We start from the raw sequence: 13,448 nt of genomic DNA, 5'->3' as shown, positions 1-13,448 counted from the left end.
GTTGGTGAAAAGTTTATTCTCACTTAAAAAACAGTTTATCCATTTTTCCACAGGGTTACAACAGGAATGTCAGAAGCAGTGATGCCTGATGAATTGATATGGTATATAAATTTGGGTCTGACAAACTTTTGCCTTTACAGATGACTATGAAAAGGCGAGAAAAAAGGCCAAAATGGCAGAAACACATTTAGCTGTCGCCAGTGAGCCTGAGGAGTTGGAGAGATGCCAGCGTTCAAGACAGTAAGTTTGAGTTGTGCCACTGTAGAAGACATTGGGTTAAATTGTGCCAATTATTGAAGTAGATGATGATAATTCTGTCAGGACCATTAAAGTCTGAACACTCTTTATTGAAAAGTTATGAATTAGATTTGGTTAGGCTTTGTTCAGAGGAGCACCGTGAAAAAGCAACCAACCAATTTAAGATTTGGAGAGCAAACATTCCCCTCATTAATTTAAGCAATAAGCCACGAGAGGCCGTGGGTTTACGCTTGATTTACAACGGCTGGGGAGTTGGAGCACGACGCCTATGCCATGTTATTCACAACAAGGAGCTGGGTAGGTAAATTATGAATGAGAAAACAAACAACTAAAGTTATCCTGTTTCTTTGTGCAGACCAACGAAACGTTACATCACCCTGCCTGAGCCTGGACCAAGTAGACCATTGCCACCAGTTCCACCAGCAGCGATGAACCTGACTCTTATGAGCCCACCCCCACCACCTTCACCAGTGAGGCAGCCATCATTGTCCTCATGTAGGTTATGCACATTTACACATTTTCCCCATAAACTCTAGGCCTATAAATCTCCCTCATGCACACACAAAGAAATGTCTTCTTTAATATCTGTGTGAATGACTGTAGTCGCATCAAAAGACAATTCTCTGAGGCACAGTGTAACAGAAACTTTTTTTTCTCATCTTTGCAGCAAGTTCACACTCAGGCCAAGCCCATCACATGGACACCCAGCTGTTGAGCCCACCTCAACCCCTCCCAATTCACCCCCCTTTGAGGCAGCCATCATCATCCTCAAGTAGGCATTATTTACAACTTTTTCCCATACCCCACGCCCCAACACACACACACACACACACACTCAAAAGATATGTATCATCTTGTTTAGTGTGACTGACTGCAACCACGTCAAAAACAATTTTGTTTGACACACATGCAGCGCTCGAAACTAACGGTGTCCCGATGTCCCGGGGACCATAAAAAATGTCATCGGGACACAAAATTATCATATCTGGGACAATGGAAAAAAAATAGATCTAGAAAAAAAGTTCTACATTAAAGGTGCAGTACAAGATTTTGGAATAACGGTTCCCGCAAGCCATATTTTGAAAAGAAACACTCCCACCCCCCGCGTCTGCACCCCTCCTCCCCCTTATAAAGCCTGAGAAATTCCGGCTTTATAATGGGCGTCTATTGCGTTACACACCAGTGGAGCTCGTTAAGTTAGAGTGTAGAGAGCTTGGAAAAATAGCTCAGACTTTCTCATTTAAACTGTGTTTTCAGCCCCAATTTTCACTCCACACACACAATTTTCTCAAAAGTAGTAGCCACACTTGTCCTGATTCACACAATGTGTCTACCTGAGCGATAGGATTTACTGTTTTTGAATGAGAAGCCTTAAAGTAACGAGAGCACAGCCGCGCAGCCTCATAGACTCCCATTATAAACGTGGCAGAAAAGTCACTCGTTTTTAACTCGCTCTAGTGACCTCATTTTTTACACTACAGACAAAAAAAAATTACATCCGTGTGTTCAGGAGAGCCTTGTGGCGCTCACTGTGAAAGAATTTTGTGAACATCTCCTTCCGTTTTCGTGTAAATCCCCGTTGTTTGGAAGGAGCGCTCTGAGAGAATCCTGCGCTCTGTGTGACACTCTGCTCGCTCTCACACACACACACAGAAGGGCCGGGCTAGTCGCGGGCTTCAGTCTGATTGACGTGTCAGTATCCAATCATTTTGAGGTGGTACCTCGATATGATTGGATGGCGTTTTTCCTTTATTTTACACTGTAGACTGGATTAAAATATTTCGTTTTTTGGGTCAAACCTTCTATTGTACTGCTTGCAACATGGGTGTGCATTTCATCCATTGATGGTATGGCTGATGGCTTTCAAAACATCTCTGAATGGGGCAACAGGTATATTACATAAAAATGGATAATGGTAATGGTGAAAATTATAAGTTGGCCTTATATATGCCAACAGATATTCAAGGTATAAGTAGATGAAACAAACATAAAAGGGGTCTTATTTTCAGCTAAAGTGTACTGCAGATGTAGGGAGTTGAAACATTTTCTGAATGAGCTAGTTGGCCCCTTTTAAATAAACGGGTATCTATTCATACAGTGAGATCGCCAAAGTTTAATAAACTGAAAATGCAATAACTAATTTTGAAGTAGATGATGTATTGGACATGTGTCGCTTGTGTTTTGTGACTTATTGTAAAAATGATATAGAGGGTTCAAAATCGTATAGTTACAAATATAATAGAAACTTCATATGATAATATTAACCACTGGTTATTTCAGAGAGGAAAAAAATGGGGACACTATTGCTTCCATTCGGGACAATACAACACAGAATTCGGGACCACTGGGGGACACAAAGAAAAAAAGTTAATTTCGAGCCCTGCACACATGTGTAACAGTTTTTTTCTCATCTTTGCAGGAAATCCATCTGAACAAGTGGACGACCAACTTAGTCCACCCCTCCCTATTTACCCACCTGCAAGGCAGCCATCATTATCCTCAGGTAGGTTATGCAGATATACCTTAAGTGTTCAACTGGTATTGAGTCCAAAACTTTTACTGCTATTGCATCCATCAAGCCACTTAAATGTCCCTATAGCTGTCTATATCAGACTTAACTTGGATTGAGAATTGAGCTCTGATGGACAGTGAAGCAGTGACTGAAGTTATTTTGGATGTAGACAGTTCTAAAAATAGAAATGGTTTGATGGATTCAAGATCAGTTAGGAGTTTGGAGAAAACTGGAGGGTCTTTTTTATTGCATATTCATCCGTTTGTACACATTTTATATTTTTCCCCTTACATTCTGTATTATTTATCATAGCTCATTGAAAATTGGTGTTCATTCGTCTATTCGCATTTGGATACAAAGCAAAAGACATAAATCATGATACCTTTTGAAAAATCTTTAGAAAACATGTTAGCATGATAGCACTATCCTGACTGTAAGCTTCTCTCAAGCACAAAAGCCACTCAGTTCAGTGTCTTTTTCCTTTCAGGCCTTGAGAGATATTTGGTCTCTACGCTGGAGGAGATTAAGGATAGGCTGTCTGCATTGGAGCGGACGGTGACAATGTTGGCCAGATCAGGCAGCAACAAACACGCAAAGCTGCCAGACAACTTGGAGCTACCTCTCCAGAACTTCCAGGACCTCAATGGACTGGAGGAAAAACTGGAGGACAGCCCCTACCAAAAAGAATTGGTATGTATATTGGTTTCTAAGTTGCAGCCCCTTTAAGTTCTTTGAAAAGGTATTATAGTAAAGGTCTGAGGCGAATTCCTCTCTATGATCAAGAAGTTATAAGTGATGATATATGGAGTTACCTTAACTGATGGCGTGTGTTATGATGCTTTTGAAAAATGTGCACAAGTGGGACTTTTGATTCAGTAGTTTGTGTTGTATCAGCTTGTTTTTTTATGTCCACATTAAATCTATGAAAATGGCTTATAATGTCCATTATTGTGGGAGCAGATGAGCTAATCTTTACTTTTCTTTCCTTTAGACTGCTTATCTGGGGACAATTGGTGGTGCCACTGTCCAGGCCACAACCAGGAGGGTCCTGGCCACCGTTTTCGGCCATTCATTGGCCATGACCATCAATTGGAATGGGTGCAATGACAAAAGGGCATTCCGGGACCTAAAATTAAAGAGGGTAGTTGTAGGTAAGTTTTTTTTTTTTTTTTTAATCTCCTACGATAAAATTGGCTGATCATCACTCTTTGACTGGCACTTAAGACACTGGATTCTCTTCATCTACAAATTGGATTCCAAAGTGAAATTTTATTTTGTGAATAACAACAAAATAATTTGCCGTCACATTTTTAAAAATCTGTTGCATGTATCAAATAAATGAATACATATTTCCCACGAAACAATATTTTTTCCTCCATCTTATGTGTAGATTGAATGTTTAAAAAGTGTTTTGTTTTATTCACAAAAATTCCAATTGTCCCAACTTTTTAGAATCTGTCCTGTACAATGTGCATTTTAAGTAATTCCTACTGTGCTTGTTCTCTGTTTATCTAGCACCCTGGTCCATATTGCACTCACTCTTCCAGTTTTAAACTAAACAAACTGCTAAAATTACACGCTGGACCTTTGAAATGAACTTCAAATCAAATATATCAAAAGTGCTGATTTTGCAAATAACCAAACATTCCTCTTATCTTGAAAACATTTTGCCCATCTATACAGATGCTGTTAGGAGAGGCTCAATGGACTCCCCACCAGCAGCACAGATTGAGGACGAGGTGAAGGTGTGGTTCCGGAATGCCCGAGATAGGGCGGGTGGCCGTAGGCAGCGGTACATTCGAGTTGCAGCACAGGACGTTTAATGTGTGTGTGTGTGTGTGTGCGCGCGCGTGTGTGTGTTAGTGGTGGAAGATATTCTTTACTTTTGAATGACAACCTCACTGGGATGTTAACCTATATACGCACCTGTCAATTTACAGAGGTGTGCAAAAGCGTTTGATGAACTGTATGTATTTGTTCAAATTTATTTATTTATTTATTCATTCATTTATTTATGTGAAATTATTTATTAAAACTTGGACTCTGAAATTTTGGCTATTTCACATTTTTTAAACATTATTATGTATTGTCAAACACAATAAATAATAAACACTATAGAAATTACTATTCAAACACACACACATTTTGATATTGATATTGTATAGGTCTAGGAAGGACAAAGTATTTATCAAGTCAATTATAGAATTCTTTAAATAATCTATACATTTTTTAAGTTTTTGTGTGCACACATTGTAGAATGAAATATAAATATTAATATATATAAAAATATCAATGTGTGTTTTCTGCGGGCCAGGAGAGGGCTATGCTTAGGGCAGAGTGAGGGCAGCCCATTCAGGACCTGTGTGGGCTTATTTAGGGCTAGGTGTGGGCTGCCCGTATGGGGCCCATACTGAGGGGCCAGTACTTTGCCAATGAGCAAAGCCTCACGGGCCCTGTGCGGGCAGCCCGCAGGGGGCCCCTAATATGGCCCATGGTGGGCCCAAAGGGGGCCTGCACGGGCTTGCTTGCTGGGTAACCAGTTACTCAGCCCATGTAATCCTTTCATTCGAAACTAGTTTTATTACAATTGTGAGACATGGAAATGCATTATTTATGGCTTCCTGGAAATTAATGTTTTCTCATCAATTAGTAATGAGAATTTCATATGCTAATAAATAATTAATAATATGCAGAATGTCCATGAACTGTGAAGTTATCTTTTTTCAATTCTCCAAAAAAAGAAATGTGTAATTAATAGACCTCTACGATTACGTTTCATTTCTATCAAGGTCAGCTTGCTGGTGTATCTTTTGTATGATTGCATTTGCTGTTCTTTTTAACACTAATCATACTGGAGCTGCTGTTGAACGTAATCACTCACTAAAATTAAACTCTCATTTTCCTGCAGTATCGCATATCATTAATGCATAGGTCATTGAACAGAGATTAAATGAGCATGTGCTCATGGCTCGGCCTTAAAGAGAACAAAGACCAGATGTCATTAGTATGAATTTAGTAATGATCCTGATGCTGATGATGTACCTGTCCTCCAGAATTCAGCTGCTCCCATAGGTCACCATGTATAGCATTTACTTCATCCTCCAGAACTTCAAACTCCATTTTAGAGGTGGTCATAGCCTAAGAAAACAAGAAATGACACTGGTTAACAACTGTTGGGTTTGACACTCACTAACAGTCCATGATGTAAGATTATCTGAGTAGACAGAGCTCATTTTCCCTAAATTTGTATACTACATGAAAATGGCCATTTGCTTACTACATGTTGCAAGCACTGTAATCCCGACAACCATAAAAATCCATATATAGCTATTCTTTTTGCATATTAGATCAGAATTGCGGTGTCAAAGATCAGGTTTAAACAGTTTAAAAGGCAGTTTTTCTCTGCTTTAACGTGTCTGATTCAAAATGAAAGGCTTGATAATTAACTTTTTTTAAAGCAATACTCCGTGACACTGAGAGTTTTACAAAGCTATTTTAGAGCACAGCTTACACTGGATGCCTGAGAGAGCTCCCCTCGAACATTGATGAGCTGATTCTGTAAGCTCTCCTTCTTCAGCTGCAGTTTCTCCATGGCCAGTGGCTGAGTCCTGCACAGCTCCATGTCCTGATGTGTGGCCACCAGCGTGGCCTCCAAGTTCTCCTGCAAAGTTTGAAACACAGTGCAAGAAGGATGACACAGTGGCTTTCACAATATAGCAATGCATGTGCGACTAAACCAGACTAATCGCTCAAGTGTGCATACACAGATATGACTAAAAAGTGTTCATCTTGTTATACAGGTCTGAATGATATAATATTAATAACATAAATATAAGTTATGTTAATGTTTTTTGTTATAGTAAAAGAAAAATCCACCATGAACAACTTGCATATGAATCCTTATGTAATTGACATGTGATCTTCTGTAGTGAAATGAGTTTCTGGCTTCAATTTTTTCTCAACATGTTTATCTACAAACCCCATTTCCAGAAAAGTTGGGGTATTTTCCAAAATGCAGTAAAAACAAAAATCTGTAATTTGTTAATTCATCTCATCTCATTATCTCTAGCCGCTTTATCCTTCTACAGGGTCCCAGGCAAGCTGGAGCCTATCCCAGCTGACTACGGGCGAAAGGCGGGGTACACCCTGGACAAGTCGCCAGGTCATCACAGGGCTGACACATAGACACAGACAACCATTCACACTCACATTCGCACCTACGGTCAATTTAGAGTCACCAGTTAGCCTAACCTGCATGTCTTTGGACTGTGGGGGAAACCGGAGCACCCGGAGGAAACCCACCCGGACAACATGCAAACTCCGCACAGAAAGGCCCTCGCCGGCCACGGGGCTCGAACCCGGACCTTCTTGCTGTGAGGCGACAGCGCTAACCACTACACCACCATGCTGCCCTTGTTAATTCATGCAAACCTTTATTTATCTGACAAAAGTACAAAGAAAAACTTTTCAATAGTTTTACTGACCAACTTTAGTTGTATTTTTTAAATATAAACAAAGTTAGAATTTGATACCTGCAACACACTCAAGAAAGTTGGGAATGAGGCATTGTTTCCATTGTGTTACATCACCTTACCTTTTAATAACACTTTTTAATTGTATGGGATCTGAGGATACTAATTGATACCTTTCTGTTTTAGCCAGCATGAACTTTTTCAGCAGTTTGTGCTAAAGTAGCTCTTCTGTGGAATTGGACAATATGGGCAAGCCTTCGTGCTCCATGCGAATAAAGAATTTGGGGAGCAACTTTTAATTTATTTTGGGTTTTCTGAAATCAACGCAGGGACAAAATTATACATACAGGGTCACACAATTACATATGCCCACATAGATGATTAATTCAATGGTGCTGAAAGTTTCAAAATATCTTAACATGCTGAGGCTAAGGCCTCTTAACTTCCTGTTAGTGATCATGATTGACTTCAGCTTATAGCTTGAATTGGACAATATGGGCAAGCCTTCATGCTCCAAGTGAATCAATGAGCCTTCGACACCCACTAGGGTTTGGGAGGAGGCACGGCCACCCTTGTAAATTTGCTGGCCCCCACTGCCACTCCCCTCCCCCTGGCCAAACCAGTCGCATAATATTTATTTATTTAGTGACGTCCTTGAGCCAGACAGTTGCCGCCTGATCCGCTGTATGGAAGTGACTAAACATTTGAGCCTTTGATAAGAGAAAAGAGCAAGCTTCAATGATGCGTTCAAATGCAAAGCCGCTTTTGGCTCTCTGTCAGTCACTCTCCGATCCCCCTCCACCTGGCCTGCTGCTGCAGGTGCACTCATTCACTGACACTCATGGACAGCAGCAGCTGAGCTCAGCCCGTGTCTCTGGTCACTGTGGAGTTGATAGACCACTAGACTGCTAATGGGTAGCAAGTCATACAATAAGTAACAGAAGGGGGGCATGTATTCAGAAAACTCTGGCGGCTGGCTTGACCAGCTGCAGTGTTTCTGATGTTGTCGAATTAAGTTACCCAGCTAACTAATTAGCTGAGGGATAGCTAACTAATGTTAGTTGGTAGGGTGGTATAGCGTTATCTTACTAGCCATGTTTAGTCAGTGTGCTGTGCTATGTAAATTTGCAGACAGGGAAGAGAAAGTCCACAGACACTTCTTACTTTAAGAAGAAAGTTAATCCAGGTGAGACGCAGCCGACAGGGGAGCAGCAGCAGAGGAACAGCGAGGAGGATTTTCATGACCTGTGAGCACTGAATCATGTGAGTGCAGTTTTTCTGTGCTAAAGTTAATCAAGTCTGTCTTGAGAAATACAATGAGTCACGAGTGACTGAGCAATTTGGGGGTGTTAAGTGAAGAGTCAAGAAGGGCTAGAGCCATAAATCTTGATTTTGTTGATGTGTTTTCCAAAAGACACAGCAATAGGTGAATAAAGCTGTCTTAAAAAGAATATGGCTTGATAAAGCAAGGATAGGTTGTGAGTCTATCCATCCATCCATTTTGGCATATCACTACAGTGACGTGGCCACTCTGACAGCTTCAGCCATCAAAGTCTCTAATGGCCCTTTTCCACTACCCTTTTTCAGCTCACTTCAGCTCGCTTCAGCTCACTTCAGCCTGACACGGCTCGCGTTTCGACTACCAAAGAACAGCACGACTCGGCTCGCTTCAGCCCTGCTTAGCCCCTAAAACTCGCACCGTTTTGGAGTGGGGCTGAAGCGAGCCAAAGCGAGCCGAGTGAGGCTGGGGGCGTGAGCAGACACTCCCCTGTGCACTGATTGGTGAGGAGGAGTGTCCTCACATGCCCACACACGCCCCGCGAGCACGCTGGGATCTGTAAAAACCGTAAACCCGGAAGAATAATAATTACGAATTACGAGAATTTCTGAAGCCTTATGTGCCTCACCTCACCTATACACTCTTGCCAGTATCTGTTGGCGTTGTCGATGACAACAAGCCACAGCACCAAGACCAGCAACACTAACGACTCCATGTTTATTGTTTACTATTCAGGTCGTGAGACTACCGCTTAAAAGCTCACTGATGTCACTGTTTGCGCTGCTTAACGACATCACGTGACGTCCACCCACTTTCGCTAATTCCACCCAATGTGTCCACCCACTTCCAGCCAGCACGGTTCAGCGCGGTTGTAGTCGAAATGCAACTCCAACAGCCCCGCTCAGCTCGACTCAGCCCAATTCAGCACGGCACGGCTCAGCCCGACTCAGCCGCGTTTGTAGTGGAAAAGCGGCATAAGGAACATTACAGTAATGGTTTCCCATTGCCTTCTACTGGATGGATTATTATAGAGGTTTTCTCCTCTCAACCAGTCACGCTCACGGACAATTTAGAGCCACCATTTAGCCTAACCTGCATGTCTTTAGACTGTGGGGGAAACCGGAGCACCCAGAGGAAACCCACATATGCCCCTTTTCCACCAAAGCAGTTCCAGGGCTGGTTCAGGGCCAGTGCTTAGTTTGGAACCGGGTTTTCTGTTTCCACCGACAAAGAATTGGCTCTGGGGCCAGAAAAAACAGTTCCAGGCTAGCACCAACTCTCTGCTGGGCCAGAGGAAAGAACCGCTTATGTCAGTGGGGGGGGCGGAGTTGTTAAGACCAACAACAATAACAAGACCGCGAAAGATCGCCATTTTTAAGCGACGAGAAGCAACAGCTGTACAAACGCGAAGGCATCCATTATTGTTGTTGTTGTTGCCGCTGCTGCTTCTTCCGTGTTATTTTTGCTTTGATATTCACGCCAAGGTTTATGTAAACATAGCGCCGTAACTGACGTATACAGCGACGTAACTGACGTATACAGCGACGTACTGACGTGGCTCCGCTTAGCACCACGAGCTATGGAAAAGCAAACTGGTTCTCAGCTGGCTCGCAAGTTGAACGAGTTGTGAACCAGCACCAGCACTGGCCCCGAACCAGCCTTGGAACTGATTTGGTGGAAAAGGGGTAATAGACATGAGGAGAACATGCAAACTCCACACAGAAAGGAGTTTCTGCAACCGCTGGGCTCGAACCCAGAACCTTCTTGCTGTGAGGCAACAGTGCCAACCACTACATCACCATGCCGCCCCAGGTAGTGAGTAGGCTATAGTAAAATGTGCATTGGCCATGATGATGTTTATTGGTTTATTTTTCATTGTTGGGCATATATTTTTGCTTAGAAAAAAACACAGCAATCAAATAAAGCTGTATTTTTAATAATTGGAGGCCACTGTCAGGGCCATAGGCAGCATTTTAAAATCACAGAGGTCCGTGATGCGCAAAGCGCGCGCCGAAAAATGTTCGACTTATTTAAATGAGAGGGGTGAATTACATGCCACACAAGAGATCTATTCCTGAAATTACTTTTAATGGTATTTGAACTGAATATCATCAGGTTTGAAAACAAAAAATTATGTATGTGGCAAGAGTAAGAATAATTTAAGCTTGTTTAATGGTTTGATCTGGCCCAAGCAATGAGGACAAAACTGCGCTGCTTTGAAAATGTAAACTTAACAGCTTGATGAAAGTGCGCTGATGGTTACCATGAAAACCCTGTGTCTCCTGCACTGCGTTCCTCCCCCGAGTCGCGCGCTCATTTGGTTTTGTGTTCTTGGTCTCAGAGCCGCGCGCACGAAACAGACACAGAAGACAGAATCAACGTTTAACATAATTAACAATGCACTTTTTATGGAGACGTTTTAATGTTATTCTTTATTTTTTTATCCAGTTGAATATTTAGCGTACAAATGTATTTTCAGCTCTTAAAAATTACCGAGGTCCGGACCTCGGTGGCCTCATAGCTGGCTACGGCCATGGCCGCTGTGTGGTGATTTTGAACTTGAGAAGGCTTGATTCCAGTAAATGTTAACATGTATGTATAGACACATAACACATTAAAACAGGATTATTGTGGAACTCAAAATGTTAACTGTTCTGGTATTAGTCTTTGCACATCACGTAAATAGTAATATTAACTGTAAAATAAGAAACTGAAGAATATCTGTTTGCAATTCCCTAACTCTCATATTGCCATCGTTTTCAAATGGTCTATATATGACAACGGCATAATAGAATTCCTGAAATTCTGTTATGGCTTTTGGTTTTGGTGTGCCACCCCAAGATTTTCAGTTGCCCCCATCTGGCCACCCCTTTGAAAAATTTCTGGAGGTGCTCCTGCCATGACCGTGTCACCAGTTCACCAGTTTGTCTTCTTTGGACCACTTTCAGTAGGTACTAACCACTGTATATCAGGAACACCCCACAAGCTGTGCCAGTTTGGAGATGCTCAGAACCAGTCATCTAGCCATCACAATTTGGCCCTTGTCAAAGTTGCTCAGATCCTTACGCTTGCCTATTTTTCCTACTTCCAACACATCAACTTCATGAACTGACTGTTCTCTTTCTGCCATCGATGCATATTTAATTTGTTCAAGGGTGGACTTTTCCTTTAATGTCCCACAAAAGAGTAAAAACTCAAAATACCTTGTCCATTCGTAGCCGATGTATTACAGCTTCCTGCTCCTTCAGAAGCCTGCTCTGCTCAAGCAAGCGATTCAGCAGTTTCTATATGCAGAAAAATAATGCATGTCATATACAAATATGGTACAAAAATTCAATTTATGAAAATACTTGGGAGGGGGGAGAATAAAAGTAGCCTTCACAATTTAGAAACAAAATTGCATGTTTATATTTTTGAACTTGATTTGCATACAGATGAAAATCAAGTCTTACACTGGTCTCAATTTCATTGAGCTTCAGCGTGGGATGCAGGTCCCTGTAAATGTCATGCACAGGAGGCACCTAAAAGCAGAGGTCAGGAAGGTGTAAGTGGAATTGATTTTTGAGTGCTTCTTCCAACAAATTCACCAGACCCAGCACTTATAGTGTCTTGCAAAAGTATTTATCTCCCTTCATGTTTGTCCTGTTTTGTCGCATTACAAGCTAGAATTAAAATTGATTTTTTAAATTTATTTAAATTTTTTTTTTTTGGGGGGTAGCACCACTTGATTTACACAACATGCCTACAACTTTACAGGTGAAAACTGTTGTTTTATTGTCACACAAACAATAATTAAGAGGAAAAAAACCCACAGAAATCTGGAATGTGCAATAGGTATTCACCCCCCAAAGTCTTTTGCTGCAATTACAGCTGCAAGTCTCTTGAGGTATGTCTCTATTAGCTTAGCACATTTAGCCACTGGGATTTTTGCCCATTCCTCAAGGCGAAACTGCTCCAACTCCTTCAAGTTAGATGGGTTGCATTGGTGTACAGCAATCTTCAAGTTATGCCACAGATTCTCCATTGGATTGAGGTCTGGGCTTTGACTAGGCCATTCCAAGACATTTAAATGTTTCCCTTTAAACCACTCCAGTGTAGCTTTAGCAGTATGTTTAGGGTCATTGTCCTGCTGGAACATGAACCTTCATCCCAGTCTCAAACCTCTGGCTGACTCAAACAGGTTTTCCTCCAGAATTGCCCTGTATTTAGTGCCATCCATCCTTCCTTCAGTCCTGACCAGCTTTCCTGTCCCTGCAGATCAAAAACATCCCCACAGCATAATGCTGTCACCACCATGCTTCACTGTAGGAATGGTGTTCTCAGGGTGTTGGGTTTGCACCACACATGGCTGTGGCAGCGGGGGCATGGCCGAGCGTTGATCTGTGAATGGAGTGCGGAGTCAGGGAAGGTGAGTGGTTGTATCGTTACACCTGTTGTCAATTAACGTGTGTTTGTGTGTCTCTTACAGTGACGGCGCCCTATAAATGGAGAGAGAGGAGGGGAGATCGGCACCAAGAACTTGATAATAGTCTGTGTGTACGAGTGTGTGTTTGAGTGTTTGTGCTGAAAAGCAGAAATAAAAAAAAATAATAACTCAGAAGCAAACAACCGCCTGCCGTACTTCTGTGCTCCACCCACATCTGGAAATTGTCTACAATGGCATTTCCCATGATGGCCAAAAAGTTCAATTTTAGTCTCATTTGACCAGAGAATCTTTTTCCATGTGTTTGAGGAGTCTGCCACATGCTGTTGGGCAAACTCCAAATGTGTTTTCTTCAGCAGTTACTTTTTCTGGCCACTCTTCCATAAAGCCCTGCTCTGTGGAGTGTACGGCTTAAAGTGGTCCTATGGACAGATACTCCCATCTCAGCTGTGCGTCTTTACAGCTCTTTCGGTGTCTTTGTTGCATAACAGTCCTTGCCCGGTC

At 42.0% G+C, this 13,448-nt stretch overlaps 2 protein-coding genes across 7 annotated transcripts in view; one reads left to right on the top strand and one right to left on the bottom strand.

Moving 5' to 3' along the window:
• plekha6 (pleckstrin homology domain containing, family A member 6) overlaps nucleotides 1–13,448 on the bottom strand; it is a 182,183-nt gene that overhangs the window by 36,963 nt on the left and 131,772 nt on the right. For all 6 annotated transcript variants that reach the window (XM_060910803.1, XM_060910804.1, XM_060910805.1 and 3 more), the window contains 4 exons: nucleotides 11,974–12,042; nucleotides 11,725–11,805; nucleotides 6,282–6,431; nucleotides 5,813–5,908 (listed from right to left, as the gene is read on the bottom strand). In XM_060910803.1, coding sequence (XP_060766786.1) covers nucleotides 5,813–5,908; nucleotides 6,282–6,431; nucleotides 11,725–11,805; nucleotides 11,974–12,042 — 396 coding nt within the window. The remainder of the gene's footprint in view (nucleotides 1–5,812; nucleotides 5,909–6,281; nucleotides 6,432–11,724; nucleotides 11,806–11,973; nucleotides 12,043–13,448) is intronic.
• Nucleotides 6–4,595, top strand: LOC132873915 (histone-lysine N-methyltransferase 2B-like). Its single transcript, XM_060909741.1, has 7 exons — nucleotides 6–240; nucleotides 614–753; nucleotides 926–1,030; nucleotides 2,678–2,761; nucleotides 3,258–3,460; nucleotides 3,762–3,921; nucleotides 4,454–4,595. The coding sequence occupies exons 1-7, from the start codon at nucleotides 173–175 to the stop codon at nucleotides 4,591–4,593; spliced, it is 900 nt and encodes a 299-aa protein (XP_060765724.1). The 5' UTR covers nucleotides 6–172; the 3' UTR covers nucleotides 4,594–4,595.

Source organism: Neoarius graeffei, chromosome 26, assembly GCF_027579695.1.
Source record: "Neoarius graeffei isolate fNeoGra1 chromosome 26, fNeoGra1.pri, whole genome shotgun sequence".
Taxonomy (NCBI): domain Eukaryota; kingdom Metazoa; phylum Chordata; class Actinopteri; order Siluriformes; family Ariidae; genus Neoarius; species Neoarius graeffei.
Note: the sequence above shows the minus strand (reverse complement) of the source record. Positions and strands in the feature narration are given on the sequence as shown.

Coding starts and splice junctions, on each gene's coding strand:
- LOC132873915 (XM_060909741.1), top strand. CDS start 173: ATGGCAGAAACACATTTAGCTGTCGCCAGTGAGCCTGAGGAGTTGGAG. Junction 241..613: donor AGATGCCAGCGTTCAAGACA/GTAAGTTTGAGT, acceptor TTCTTTGTGCAG/ACCAACGAAACGTTACATCA. Junction 2,762..3,257: donor GCAGCCATCATTATCCTCAG/GTAGGTTATGCA, acceptor TTTTCCTTTCAG/GCCTTGAGAGATATTTGGTC.